General features: G+C 40.9%; 1 protein-coding gene across 3 annotated transcripts in view; it reads right to left on the bottom strand.

The window, feature by feature from the left end:
• Window positions 1–15,564, bottom strand: part of MAP3K5 (mitogen-activated protein kinase kinase kinase 5) — a 152,696-nt gene that overhangs the window by 24,773 nt on the left and 112,359 nt on the right. For all 3 annotated transcript variants that reach the window (XR_002087740.2, XM_019479636.2, XM_006267397.3), the window contains 7 exons: window positions 15,358–15,453; window positions 13,922–14,003; window positions 11,286–11,419; window positions 7,298–7,425; window positions 3,457–3,593; window positions 2,026–2,131; window positions 620–777 (listed from right to left, as the gene is read on the bottom strand). Coding sequence is in view for 2 of the 3 variants with exons in the window: in XM_019479636.2 (XP_019335181.1) it covers window positions 620–777; window positions 2,026–2,131; window positions 3,457–3,593; window positions 7,298–7,425; window positions 11,286–11,419; window positions 13,922–14,003; window positions 15,358–15,453 (841 nt within the window). In the remaining variant the exon portion in view is untranslated. The remainder of the gene's footprint in view (window positions 1–619; window positions 778–2,025; window positions 2,132–3,456; window positions 3,594–7,297; window positions 7,426–11,285; window positions 11,420–13,921; window positions 14,004–15,357; window positions 15,454–15,564) is intronic.

The following is a 15,564-nucleotide window of genomic DNA, read 5'->3' on the forward strand; positions in this document are numbered from 1 at the left end:
TTGCCTAAACCTGCTCTCTGTCAGTTCGTGATCATTGTTCCTTGTTACCCCAAGACACGCCCTGGTGAACAGAGCATCTCTGATCCCTTGCTGCATTCCCGTAATGAATTTGTAGGCGGCCACAAAATCACCTCTTAGCCTTCTCTTGTGGAAGCTGAAGAGTTCCAGGTCCCTCAGTCTCTCTTCATAGGGCTTGTCCTGTAAGCCCCTAACCATAGAAGAGGCCCTCCTCTGGACTCTCTCGAGTCTATCAACATCCTTCTTGAAGTACGGTGCCCAAAACTGGATGCAGTACTCCAACTGCAGTCCAACCAATGCTGCATAGAGGAGAAGTATTACCTCCTTGGATCTATTTGTCATGCATCTACTGATGCATGATAAAGTGCGGTTAGCTTTGCTGATGATTTCGTCACACTGACAACTCATGTTCATTTTGGAGTCCACTATGACTCCGAGATTCCTTTCCACTTCTGTGCTGCTGAGATGGTCACTTCCCAGCCAGTAGGTATGCTGTATATTTTTGCACCCTAGGTGCAGCACTCTGCACTTGTCCTTGTTATACTGTTCCTTTGTTTATAAAAGCTGTAGGGCAGAACTGTATATGAAAAAGATGTCTGACCTTAAACATAGCTGCTTGTGGTTCTCCCAGTTCATAGAATGGGGGTTTTCCTGTAGCCATTTCTATGATGGTGCATCCCAAAGACCAGATGTCTGCAGCCTTCCCATAGCCACGTGGACCTTTGTCTATGATTTCTGGTGCCATATACTGAAGAGTACCTGTTCAAAAATACTCATTTTTTTCTCATTTAAATACAAGGATTATTTGGGGAAACAAAAGGGCTGAGGAATGACAAAAATAACTTTAAAACTTGCCTTGTGCAGATTTCAGAAAAATCTTTTAGTTAGGACTAAAAGTAACTGACATTCACTACCGATATGACCCAAAGCACTTCTGAAACCAATAGTAGGACTCAACAGATTTCACTGGGCTTTGGGTAAGGCTTAGTTATATTGCGTGCCAACATTAAAGTTAGGAGGCAATTCTGTATTGGATTCAGGGATTAAAGGAGGTCAGTGAAAGGAAGTTAAGCATGAAGTGATATAATTATACTTCCTGAGGTGAGTGCGCTATCTGGCGATAGCATTCTAAATTCTCTAGAATTCAGAGAGCAGGAGTTTAGCAGATTCTTAAAAAGGGAACTAACTAAATATAAAAGATGAAGGGTGATCGTTAAATTATATAAATAATTCCCCTGGTGCAAATTAAAGTCTGAAACAGGTTTTCAAGTAGGAGACTGATCAGAGTAGGGACAGATCCTGGCAATATTAGAGACAAGCTAAGCAAGCAAAGGGGATATGGCAAGAAAAATTAGTTTTGGATCAACAAGGCAGCAAGATTAAAAACTGTGCATGTACAAGAATGAAAGTCCGGTAGATGGAGAGGAATGGCCGCTTTCTTCTAGAGGGGGGACTTACGTTGCTAGCATAATTTCAGACAGCTTCCTTCTCACACAGTGGGCATGTCTACACAAGACATTTACTGCACAGTAGACTAATTAGCTGCACAGTAAACAATGTGCATCTACACACGTGCCCCTATTAGGCTGGAGTAAACTAATTTACTCCGCAGCAGCAGCAGATCTGCAGCGTTGAGCCAGGGGGAGCAGCCCCAGGCTGGCAGCCCGACCCCCCAGACTCCTTGCCAGCAGGGGCTGCTCCGACCCAGCTCAATGTACTGTGATTCCAGGTCACATGCACCCAGGAGCAGTAAGCACTGTAGTTTATTGCAGCACATTAATATGCACATGTAGATATGTATGCACCCAGTGTGTACAAACAGTTTAAAAAGGTAAAAGTTAAAAAAAAATTAAGAGTTGGCAAGTAAGATGAGCTCATTCCTGTAGCTACTCTAAAGTCGATGAGTTGATACAAGTTCTGTCTGGGAAGCAGCTATAGGATCTGTCTCTACACTCAGAATCGTTTCTTTGCTTTCATGTTGAAAGATACTGGACTCTAGAAACATACCAGTGAATGTTTCAGTACATGGGTTGATTCCTGCAAGTCTCTTTGAAGTTCCAAAGTCTGAAATCTTTAGCACTCCACTGTAAGTGTTGATGAGCACATTATCACCCTAAAGGACAGAACATTTGGAACAATTATTTTTTTCTAGTGACTATTAATGTCAAACATCCTGAAGAATGTATTTTTAAAGTGCATTCTTTAACATGTAATATTCTTATGCGGGTAAATCACCCTGAACCATCAGGATATGTCTTTTTCCCAGAAAAATTGTTCTTTTATTTTTAGAATCTCATTGTATAAGCTTCTGTTCATGCTGCCCCCATACCTAACGCTGTGCAGTGCTGTGCAGTGTACTTTGATTAAGCTACCACCAGAAATTTAGGTCACCAATTTGCCAGGCAGAATGATTTTGCAGTGGCTAGGGCTACTTGCATTGCCCCTTTATATACTCTTTGGAAATTAGACTATGGGGGGGGAAAGGTATCTACAGTTGGATCTCAATAATAAATGGTGATCCTCTTTGACTAGACTCAGGACTGAACAGATGCCCACCGCTATTCTGGCTGGACGTAAATTTTCCATTCCAAGGGCTAAAAGATGTTGCTCAGTCTGTCTAGGAGCTGTGGAAGATACTATCCACCATATATTAGAACGTTCTTTATATAATGACATAAGGAGAACCTATTTATTACCATACTTGCAGAAACTGATACACTTCTCAAACAGAAAGAAATGAAATCTGGCTTTTACAGCAAACAGATCCAAATGTAATAAACTGTCTCAAAATTTTTGCTTACAAGGCAAAGGCAATTAGAGTTAAATATCCTTTATTACTAATATGAGTGATACATTTTAACATTAGACTTGATTTTATTGTTTTAATTGTGGATCTATGTACAACAATATTATAGATTTGTGCCTTGATTTACTACTATATTAATAATGTTTTTTATGCTAGTGGGATCTATTTTTAGTGTAATATTTGTAGTTTGGTTACTTTGTTCAAACTTACTTATATTATGGGTGTATATGTGTTATGTTGTCTTTAGGAGCATGGCATTCTGCCAGAATCCTTAATAAACTGAAACTGAAATTGAATTAGGTCACCAATAGAAAATATTATGGTTTCTGTGTAGATTAGGGCACATCAACCTAACCACTGAAAACTTCTGAGTGTTGGGAGCGGGGACTTGAGAGAAGAAGCATTAAATTACAGTTTAAAAAATCTAGTTATGCAGTTCCTATCTGTCTAGGGGAGTTGCTAGCTATCTCCATGCAGATCACTTTAAACAGCAACAACACATTATTCACTGTACAGGACAGAAAAAACATCAAAGCACAAAGAACCTTCTTTCCCCAAATAATTGTTTTATTTACAAGCATAATTTTTCCTACTTAAGTAAACCATGTCTATAATTTGTTGCAGCTTCTTACCTTTATGTCTCGATGCACTATCTGATTATCATGGAGATATTTTAATCCTTCAAGAATTTGCTTGGTGTAAAAGCCAATTGTCTGCTCATTATCTTTTAATGGCCCCCATTTTGACCTCAGAAGAGCAGAAAGGCTACCTGTAATTTGGAAGAGAAAGACTGAATGCAAACCTCGTTCAGGAAGTGTTCCTTCTGTTCAGGAAAAAGACATCACAATTACCTCTTTCTCACTGCCAGAAACAGAAAACAATTCTGGAAAAGTGAAAAATTAGCATAAAAATAATAAAACCAAAGGAATTTACTGCAGCAAATACCAACTCCTGACACAACCCAGTAGGTGAATTTAATTTCTCTCCTCCCCCCACCCGCCATTTAGTTAAAAAAAAACAAAAAAAACAAAAAACAAAAAAAAAACCAACCCAACAACAAACCAGCCCTCAAACCACCTGCTCAGATGCCTGGGTAAGAGGACAGAAGATGTAGTGTGCATTTGAGGACAACGATCCCACCCAGCAAGGGTGGCAACATGTACCATAACCAAGGGCCCCATATGGAACGCTTATTACTAGCTTTCCACTCCAGGTAAAATTAAAGGCACTCCGGTCCCACCATCTCCACTGACCTCAGATGCAGGAGTTTTTCAAACAGGGGGGGTGACAAACCCCTTTAGCATAGTGTTAATTCAGCATTGGCCTCACTCTCCTTCCCTGACTTGGAGAGAGGCAAACAGCAAAAGCACTAAGGAAATGTGTGTGCATGTGGTGAGGCTCTGAGAAAAGATTTTTGAAGGAAAGCTAAACTTGGTGGATAAGATTTTGATTTAGTTATTTAGTTATTTAGTTATGGCTGTCATGAGTTTTACCATCTGTCTTATTTCATGTGACAATGAGTTCTACAAAGCAAATCTCCCATGGAGATTCTCTGCATCTGTGGTGACTCTCCTTTCCAGTTTCATATTTTCAGTGGGAGGCCTTAGATAGAGAGGTTCTCTCTTTTGTAGCTAGGATCAATAGTGTCTAGAGCAGTGGTGCTCAACTTTCTGGTCCTGTGGGCAGATCCTTTGTAAGGTCAGCACATGGGGTTGGGCCTCTAGCGTCTGGATTGGGTCCTGCATTCCCTTAACCTAGCCCTGTATGCCCAGATAGAGCACCATGCTGCTTCTGCCTGGCCCTACACGCCCAGATTGAGCTCCAAGCTGCCCCAACACCACACACCGGATCTAGCATGCAGGTCCACACTATCTGGTCCACCAGGCTCCAGAAATTTGGCAACAGGGGAGTGGTAATTAATAGGCCTGTGTGAATAGGGAAGTATTTGATTCGGATTTGGCTGATTCAGAGGACAGCAATTGGATTTAGTGATTTGAATCGCAGTCCCCATTCGATTTGGGCGAATCAGAATTGGAGATTCGAATTGGCCAGGGAGAGGCAGGCACAGCTGGGCAGCTGCAGGTTCTCCCGCAGCTCCTCTGGCTGTGCCTGTCTCTCCCTGGGCAGGGGGAGCTGCAGGAGAAGCCCCCATGGCTGCCCTGCCTGGCCCCATCCCCCGCCCAGCCCCAGCCTCCCAGCACTTAAAAAAAGCGCCACGCTCACCAGCGGCAATCAGAGCCTCTGGGGGCTTGTGGCACAGCCAAAGAGTGGGGCAGCGGGGATTACCACCCCCTCCCCTGGCATCCACGTGGCAGCTATCGCATCACACGGGTGCAGCACGGCTTGACAGGTCACCACGTGCTGTCTGGGAGCTAGGGCGGCTCCACCTGTCAGCCAGAGCCCAGCACTGCTCAACCCCAGTGGCCCCAGCTCCCAGAGAGCGCATGGTGCCCTGCTGAGCCACACTGCACATGCACCATAGGGCAGCTGCTGTATGGGTGCCAGATGGGGGGGATCCCCACTGCACCCACTGCCCTGTGCCACGCGGGGGGCTCTGCCATGAGCCCTCAGAGGCCCTGATTCCCGCTGCTGCAGCTGGTGAGTGCAGAGGTTTTTTATATATTTGTTTATTTATTGTTAAGTGCCTGGAGGCTGGGCTGGGCAGGGAATGGGTCTGGGCAGGGCAGACATGGGAGCTTCTCCCACAGCTCCCTCTGCCCAGGGAGAGCCGGGCATAAACAGAAAAGCCGTGGGAGAACCTACAGCCACCCAGCTGTGCCTGCCTCTCCCTGGTCAATCTGAATCTCTTAAAATCTTTTCTGGATCAATTTGGAGGCTTTGGATTCGATTCAGACCTTTTAATGGGTCTCCCAATTCTATTTGGATTAGGAGATTTGGCTGCCAAATTGAATCAGCAACCGAAGCTTCATATAGCCCTAGTAATTAACTCTGACACTACTCCTCCATCACCAAATTTTCAGACCCAGGGGGAGCCCTGTGGCCCAGACGACACAGCTCCACAGGCTGGGGTTTGAGCACCTCTGATCTAGAGCTTCTAAAAAGATAGACCTTGTACTGGACACTGCTCAGTAGGCAACCATCATAGAGAGCCAGGCTGAATGTGCTGATAGCAATCCACCTTTGTGGCTGAGCAGGTAAATTCCTATAATCTGTACTGGATGAAGTTTTTGCAAGATAGCAAAAGTAAGTACGATTTTACATCAAAGGCTATATGGGAATCCACATGCATTGGAGAATTAGGACTAGTGGGAAAATAAAATATCTAGAGGTCTTGAAATGTTAATTTTGTATTGGAATGGAAATTAGCTGTTTTACAACCTCTCGTGAAAAAAAATATTTGAAAGAAAAGCAGCCCAGCCCAGAGCAGCTGAAATCCCACTAGTTACCTAAGATACCTGCTTTGTATTAGGCTTTGGACCTCTCCTGCATCAATCAAGTATCCTAATAGGCTGCTGGATATTCTAGTTGCATTCTCTCTCTCTCTCTCCCCCTCCCCTTCTCTTCCTCCAGAAATTAAACCTGGATAAAACTTCCCAACAACATTTTTGTCTAAACTAATACAATTTCCATAGAAACTTCTGGTTTATACAAATTTACTTTTTCCAGGGAAGAAAAATATTTTATCAAAATACTCCCAAACCAGCTCTTATGAGACTTTCAGGAGAACTTTGTTTAAAATGCGTTTGATCAAAGGAGACATGAAAATGAAAGTAAGCTGTTCAAAAGCACTTAATTGTTTCTGCCAGCATCTTTTTTACCTTGCCAAGATTAATTTTCAGGGAGCTGTTCTTAATCTAGATTCTGATCTCCACTAGGCACTGATAACATTGAGATGACAACATATAGGTTTCATATAAATTTGGTATGCAGCTAGATATTTCATCCCACCTATGGAACAGATCCCCCCCAGTGGATATTACACACACACACACACGATGGGTCAAGTTGGGGAACATAAATGAACCTTAAAGATCTTTTTCTGGTGATGCTTTTAAAGGAGAAGGCATAATTAGCTATTTGAATCTTCTTATTTAAGCCCAAAAGGTAGGACTTCAATCATATACTTTCTGTATATTTCTGTATTCTTTTTTGACAAGTAACATCAGGGGATGCTGCAGAGGTCTATCCAAACGGGGTCTAAATAGAGAAGGAGATTGTCTGCTAGACTACAAGATCTGCCCTTATACCATGCTCTCCCTGAACCATCAAAGGGATACAGGAATCTTGTTGATCCTTCTAGCCTGTCCTATAACTTATAACAATATACTCTACAATTTATTCAAACCATCAACCTGATGAAGACATGTCTTTGTTCCAAACTGTCATATAAGGGTAGTCTATAGCCATGGAAAAGATTTTAAATATTCTTCATCCAAATTTACACTTTATATTATTGCAGCGTTCTAAAATTTTATATTAAAAAAAAACCCCAAACAAACAAAACTCACTCACCTCCTGGCACCTGTTCCATAAATATCTTAATGAACCCATTTTCACTTAGTGAACCTAGATATTGAACAATATTCTTGTGTTTGAGGTGTTTATGCAAGGCTATTTCTTCATGCAATGGCTGGGAATATCTGGAAATAAAAGAAACCTTTAGTTTTATATAAAATTGTGTTTTTAGCCATGTCCACTGAGGTCCCATAAAGCACACCTACTGAACTGTAGTACACAATGCTACAATGTTATATCCATACTTTTTGTTAAAAACCTGAAAACTGGTTTCACAGTAATGGCAATAAAATTCAGGGTTTCCAAGACAATACTGTGCCCCAACCAACCTGCCCAATTAGATGGGTAATAAACCAGCAAGTCATCTGCAATAGAAGATTCAGCTAAAGCTTATGTTTTAGCTTGACAATATTCTGAAACATTTAATTAAATGAGAGGCTTATTTGAAATCAACATAGATATTTATCACAGGAAACAGCATTCTCTTTATTGAGCTGTTCACTAGAATGAGTAAGTTTTCACCAAAACATAAATTCAAAGCCAAAATATGTTGCAGAACTTGTGGGTTTAAACCAGGGCAGTCCAAGTTGAGTGGTTGGGGGCTGCCACTTGTTATACAGGGTGCCTCCTCCCCTCCCCAGAACACCCTCTATATGCATGAGCAGTAGTGTCACCACTTCTACAACATGGATGGTGCAGGTCTCTTCCTCCTCACCTCTTTCTTCCCCCATGCAAGCCACAGGTTCCCTGGGCCACCTTCTGCCACCCTGCATCAGCCCTAGGGGCAGAGGCATGAAGCAGAAGATGGAAGGGGGAGAGGAGCCCAAAGACCGATGAGGGGGGTGGTAGCCAGGTGGCAGCCCACAGGTTGTGTATTAAGGCCCCATGGATTACCAGTTGGACAGCCCTGGTTTAGACAATTTGTTCTCTGCAGAAGTTTCTGGTGTCCAGTGTTCTTCAGTGCAAAATAAAACCAAGCTACTATATTTTAAAATTTGTGGTAAGGTAGAATCATCATTCTAGTCACCTCTAGCATTTTCTTTCCAGTCATCAGCACATTGCATGTACTACCAGACTGTTTGCTTGATTTTCTGCTTTGTCTGCCAGAGCTGAGAGAGTGTTTGATACCTGAAGCTCCACTTTGACATAAGCATATTTTCAAAAGAGCTCAGCAGGCCAAACAGTGTGCTCCTTTGAAAAATCCAGGTATAAAAGCATGTGTGGTTGCTGCAAAATGCTAAGCCTTTTTTGAACACTGGAGCTTATTTAAATACCTATTAGAGGCTGAACTTGTTTCAAAAATATTTCCTCACATACTACACAAACATCTGTCCCCTGAACTATGGGTTTGGGGCACTGTGGCCACTGAACAAGAGTGTGTGTATGTTACTGATCTGCGTGACCACACTGTCTCCAATTTAGCAATTGTTAAGCTGAGTTCTGAAGTATGCACCCTTATATAACTGTATTTGCTCTTCAGCACAGTTTTTTCTTCTCATCAATGAAATGCACTGATCGTACTAAAGCATATTGCTGCATTCCATTAACATGGACTATTAGTATCGACTTAGTGAGGAACAGCAAGATAGTTAAAATTTTACCCTCTGTATGGTTAGATTTCAGAGGCAACACATGGTTAACAAAGTCTTGAGCAATAGGAATACATTTGTAAATTAAATAGACTCATGAGAAAATGTTCAGTGAGGACAGGCGTTTTAGTAGACTGCTATTTAATTAGCAAGAAAAAAAAACTAAATTCAAAGATGTAAGGCCTTACACATTTATCCGCTATTTATTTATTTAGCTAAAAAGTACTAATATGGTGCTCACAGGGCTGTTACTTAATACTGAATAAATATTTGAGTGTTGAGACCTTTGTAGTGGTACATCTTGTTTTGCCTCTATTCTGTTGAAAATATCTCCGCAATCTAACATTTCCTGATATTTAAGTATATGTGCTGTATTTAATGGTTATCAGCTTGATAAGGTATAATACATGATAAAAAGTTTAACAAAAATGTAATTTCATTTGAGATCAGTTTGCAAGGAAAAATTAAATTATTGCAGTTCCACAAGATGGTTGTTTTCATTTTGAAAAAAGACAATTTCATTAAAAAGTGCTTTTCTGGCTGCAAGTTCAAAATGTTTCCCTTCTACTTGAGTTCACACTGCAGGCAAAGCCAAGGACAAATACAACATGAACATGCCCCTGCCCTCACACACAACCTCCTGGATGTGGATTCCCCCAGGGTCTGCTCTAACTTACAGGACCTTGCTTCCTAGAGGCAAAAAGATTATTCAGGAACAGGAGATGTTTTTGTTTCTTTTTTTTAGTTATTGCTTAAAATAAAAGGATTCTTGTGGTTCTTGCTAGCTTTGGTGAGATGCTTTTGAAATGATTTGCCATTTTCATTAATTATTTTTCATAAGCTTTTGATAATATTTTTACATAAATTTGAGGCATGTCTTATTGTCTTTAATATCCTTTCCTTCTAGTCATGTGGCAACATGATGCATCTTATCAGACAAATCTGTGCTATGTGACTCACAAGTTTATCTCAGCAACAGAACAAAGACAAGACATTACTGCAGTTTTTAAACAGTCTGAAAAATTTAGAAAGTGCTCCAGTGCAAACAAGTTCTACTAATAGTTATTACTTATGTCACAGTATTTACTGAATACCCTGTTCCTAGTAGAATTCAAATATCATGACATCACACACAGGATGTTGAATGTCCAGTCCTTAAATAGAAACCATTGCAAGTAATTTAGTGTTTAAATAAAGAAGACATTTCAGTTTACAGAATGACTCTCAATGGAAATGTCTGTGCGCAGTAACTGCACGTTTCACACAGTTTACTCTGGCATTTAAATAGGCTCTCATACAAATTTTGTCTCTTTAGCTCAGTCTTGAAGAATCCTACAAGTAATTAGGTTCAAGAGTGATCTGTGGTGGTAAACTGTAGTTATTTCCTTCATTCCACATGCCCATGCACACTTAAGGAGGCTTAGCTAATCAAATGTTCAAATGGGATGCTACATTTCAGCAACATCTACACTCAGAAGTAAAAGCATTACATGTTACTAGTGCCAAAAAATGAAAAAAGTAAGAACTGAGTTTCTACAATCATACATAGTAAGCATTTTTATAACTATTTTATGTATATGAGCATTTCAAAATCTCTAACGTTTGCCATGATAACACTTCTGTAAGGTTGGGAAATGTACTAGACATAGCGAATGCATAGAGATTAAGGAACCTGCACGGATACAAATTCCTGTATGTCTCACACCATCACATTTCACCAGTTACCCTGTATTGAGTTCAACAGCCTCCATTTATTTAACACAACCAATGTGTAGCTAAAGAATAACTTCCAGAAAGGGATCTCCTATTGATGTGAAGTTGAAAAAATGCCCACTTCCCTTGTTAGCTTGTTCCAGTAGCTAGTTAATCATCTCACCAGGGCAGGACGTCCCAGTGGGGATCTTGCTATTAGGAAGTAGCTGACAAAGGTAGAGCAGCAGGGTACAGAACCTCCATGGGTGTATGGCCCTAGTCTCCCATAGATCCACAAAGATCTACTAGATTTATGGTAAAGCTCTCTTCGTACACCCCTTGGAAAAGCCATGTAGGAAAACCTTTTTCTTTTTCTTTTTGTGCCTCTGTAATGTTGCTAGCCTATTAAAATCAGACTAATGATAAATGTTTCTGAGGAGAACTGTAAGCACTCTCCCCACAGCTCTCTCCCTGAGATGGCTGACTTCACAATTGCTATCATAATTCATTGTTTTCACAGCTTTGGAGACTATTGTTGTGCTTTAAATGAACTGGAAAATGAAGCATGAACACTATACAGACAAATATAATTTATCAGTAGCTTTTCAGGAAAGGTCTTCATTAATCAGAAAACTGGCAAATCATACTTCAGAACCAACACACATCAACAGAACAGCATTTGGATTCAGCCACAATAACTGTACCTGCTATCCCTCTCTGGGATTTCTTTAATAGCAATTCTGACTTGATTGCTCAGATCTCGTCCTGCATAAACTATGCCATAGGTGCCTTTTCCCAAAATGACTCTCTCACCATTTTCATCATACTCATAGTCATACTGAAAAACAAAAGAAGATAAAACTTTGTATTTGTAATATATAGTAAGAAATGCTTACCTGGTTATATAAGAAATGTACTTCTATGGCCAGCTGTTATAAAAATAAGGGAGTTAGACAGAGGGCACTACACACCAACTGAAAACTTCAGCTTCAACATAAACACAGAAACTATTGCCGGATGAACTTATTTGTTCTGGTTGCTCTCTTGACCTATGTTTTCTAAGGACAGTGCAACTTCAATTTTTCAAATTCCAGTTTAGCCAGAATTATGTATTAACAGAGGTCAGTTGCAGATGCAGTGAATAAACTCTACTCCTGAATTCAGATCAATCGAGTCAGAGAATTTAAGGCCAGGAAAGGTCATTACAGTATTTCAGCTGGCCTCCTGTATAACACAGCCATGGAATTGTACCCAATCACTTTTTGACTGAGCCCAATAATTACCATTTGACTAATACACTTTCCAGAAAGGGATCCGGATATGATTTGAAGATACGAAAAAACAGAAAACCCAACACTTTTCCTGATAATTTGTTCCAACAGTTAAATCACATTCTTAGTTAAAATATGATCTTATCTTTAATTTATATTGGCCTTGCTTCATCTTTTAGCCACTGGGTATTTTTATGCTCTTCTACACTAGATAAGAAGAACCTATCAGTATATTGTAGTTCTCACTCAAAGGCATTTATACACTTTAATCAATTCGACCTGATCTTCTCAATAAACAAACCAAACTGAGCTCCTTCGGTCTTTTATTGTAAGGCATTTTTTCCAGTCCTATTCTCTGTACATTTTTTCATTTCTTCAATATCTGTTTTAAAATGCAGAGACACTAGAGTACAGCTTTCAATTCAGTATGTAATAATGAAACTCCCAGTTAACTAATATCACAAAAGTTTTGATGTCTCTTGAGACTCTTGTGAAATCAAGCTTCACCTGATAGAATGTATGCTGGAAGGCTATCTTTTCTTTACCGGAAAGAAGAAAAATCTAAACAGACCACTGACTACATATTACATAGTTCTTGTGATACCTTTCCTGAACATACGTATGTCTACACAGCAAACAGAGGAGCGAGCATCTGTAGCATGAGCCGGTATACACCTATACAAGTTCTACTTTAACTAAGATGAATAACAACAGCACTGAAGATGCAGCAACACGGACTTCAGCTTGGGCTGGCAATGTATGTATGTACCTGGAGTCCCTGACTAGCTTAAAAGGACCTGTGCCACAGTTCATGCCACTGTGTCTTCATTGCTACTGTCACCTGTGCAATGAAGATTAAAATTGATGCGGCTATTCCTATAGTACCTACAGTTATACCTTCATTTGCTTTGTAGATCTTCCTTAAAGAAATGATTTAATATAAAACCAAAAACATTAAACAGTGCTTTCTATGCATTTTCTCTTCTCTCTAATGAAAGAGGCAGAACAGAAGGGTAGCTTTTAGCAAAAAATGTAGAGCTAGGAGATTATTTCCCTTATCAGACTAATTAAATGCTCTAAGACATGGGTGGGCAAAATATCGCCCGCAGGCCTAATCTGGCTCGCCAGCAGATTTTATCTGGCCTGCAGCAGATCCTTCAGCCCTGCCCAGCACAGGTGCAGAGGGCAGCCTGGGCTGTGGCACATGCAACTAGTCCCACTACCCCTGGGGGTGCAGCAGAGCTGTGGCAGTGCAGCAGCTGGACTCAGCTTCCCCATCAGCAGCAGCTCCTCAGCTGCCGCTGCCAGTGTCACCACTGCCACCGGACCCAACCCTGCTGTCTGAGCACCCCACCCCATCCACCTCGCACCAGATAGAGTAGGTAAGCAGACACATTCTCCATGGAGACCAGCTTGGGACCTGTTTGGGCATTGCACGCTCAGCTGGGTGGATTGAAAGGGGCCATGGGTGAGCAGGGAGCAGCATCCAAGAGTGGAATGGGGAGATGGGTCCAGGGCCAGGATCATGGGGCTGTGACAGTGCAGAGCTGTGCAGGAAGCAGATCACAGCTCTTACCCAGGCCCCAGCTCTGGCCACAGCCCCATCCACCCATCCCACTCCCTACCTGCCCACAGCCCCATGCCATCTGCCCAGTCTGGGGTCCTTGGCTGGTTATCATGGAGACCCTGCCCACCAGCTCCGTCTGACACCCCTGTACTGGTCTATTAAATTTACCACCTAGGGAGTTTGGGTGAGCTGTCATGGGCTGCAGGAGGTGCTGATCCAGCCCACAACGCTCACCAAAACTCCCTAAGTAGTCCTCCAGCTCAAATAATTGCCACCCTGCTGTAAGAAATATCTGTGTTGGTTTTATATTGTATATAATATAATGTTTACTTCTATAGAGAATGTTTTGTTTTCAAACACTTGGAGCACTATTTTAAATTGCATCAATCTTTGGCTCCCACTGAATTCCCTATTCCCAAGTCAAATCCTATCCTACTGGCCTAAAATTCTCAATAGTTGAAAGAAACTAAAACAAAAATCCTATAAAACAACCTGTCCTTACCTCCAAGGAGTCTCCATCACATTCCCCTTCCTCAGTGTTCTTCCCTATCTCTTCAGTGATACTATTCACCATATCAAAAAACCTGTATAAAAAACAATCAAAAAATACTTGATGCAGTGACATCAGAATGAGCCCTTACATGAAATATAATTCAACAGAAAGTTAAGCATAATAAATAGTAATCCAAAAGAACAGCTCAATTAAGGAAACCTAGAGAAGAAAAAGAAATGGCTGCTCTTGTTGAAATGGAAAGTTAATAGCTATACAGAGTGTTGACATGACATATATAATACACTCAAGGCCACAAAAACATATATGAAGTGTCAGGGAAATATAACTAGATTCATAAATAAGGGGTGAGATTCTTGCTCTAGTAGTGGTTTCTTATTTTAGGTAAAAGGACTGAGGCTTCATGAAGAGGTATTAAATGCCCTGGAACCAGCTGGGGAAAAATTTCCCTGCTGCAGGAAGGAGGCTTTAATTTTCTGAAGACCTCTTCCCATGCAAACTCTGAAAAACAAAAAACCTCCAAAACACAAACAAAAACATCCTACAAATATATAGCACTTAACTATACAAGCATCTCCTTTGGGGAGAGAATAAGAGAACATGCACAGTGTGGCCGATATTCCTCAAACAGTTTGATGCATAATTGGAACATATTCAGATGTGACTGCAAAGATGGGCATCGTGTAAGAACGAACATACCTAGAACAGACAGGGGTCATACTGGTTTGGGAGGTATCTAGAGTCATAATGCTTCAGGCAATGCTGCTGCCCCAGGGCACATATAGGTCTTCAAGGTTCTTTAAGTTACTCCAGGACCAACTCAAGCCCATCATACAGCAACCCAGACCCAAGACAGCGTGAAGGTGGCTTAAAGCAATCATGGGAATCTTAACAGTGGAGTACGAGTTCTGTATTGAGCCTCTTAAACATGCACAAACAAAATCACTCTGCATGCTTTAAAACACAAGCAGGATTAACTCTAATGGAAAGGAATCATGGTGTGTAATCAGAAATAATGACAGAAAGCTACATTAGACCTCAATCCTGCAAAGCATTTCAGCACACATGCACAACTGGCCCCACTGACTTCAAAGAGTATATTTTCACATTTGATGCTTTGTTAGATTTGGTTCCAGCTAATTCTTGAAGTCTTAATATTTGTCAGTAATAAAAATCCCCAAGGACTTGTACAAATTCAGTTTCTTTCAAATATTCACATTAGCATTAGCATAGGTGAACTTCAGTGGTGCTGGAAACTGATTGTACAATGCTGAAGTGCCTATAAATTCAAACAGAAGATAAATAAGAGTTGAGAGCTGCAAAATTGCCTCAGTTCCAAAGCAGCCAATACCCATCTCCTTCAAGACTAGCTTGCACTGAAAAAAATATTAAAAACCATCCTTTTAAAAACTGGGCCCAAAACATACCTTTTGCAATGATGTTCTGTGCAGAAATAGATTTGAAAGTCATCCGAGTTGTGCAGCACATACAGGAAACAGCACCGTTCTTCAAATTTTGAAATACTGAAAGAAAAGCCAAAATAAATGCAGGTGACCTAGGCTCCTGAGAAGCAGCGGTTTAGCAACATCCAACTACACAGATAATCTAGTTTTTCTTCCTTACAATACAGGATT

Source organism: Alligator mississippiensis, chromosome 1, assembly GCF_030867095.1.
Source record: "Alligator mississippiensis isolate rAllMis1 chromosome 1, rAllMis1, whole genome shotgun sequence".
Classification (NCBI taxonomy): domain Eukaryota; kingdom Metazoa; phylum Chordata; order Crocodylia; family Alligatoridae; genus Alligator; species Alligator mississippiensis.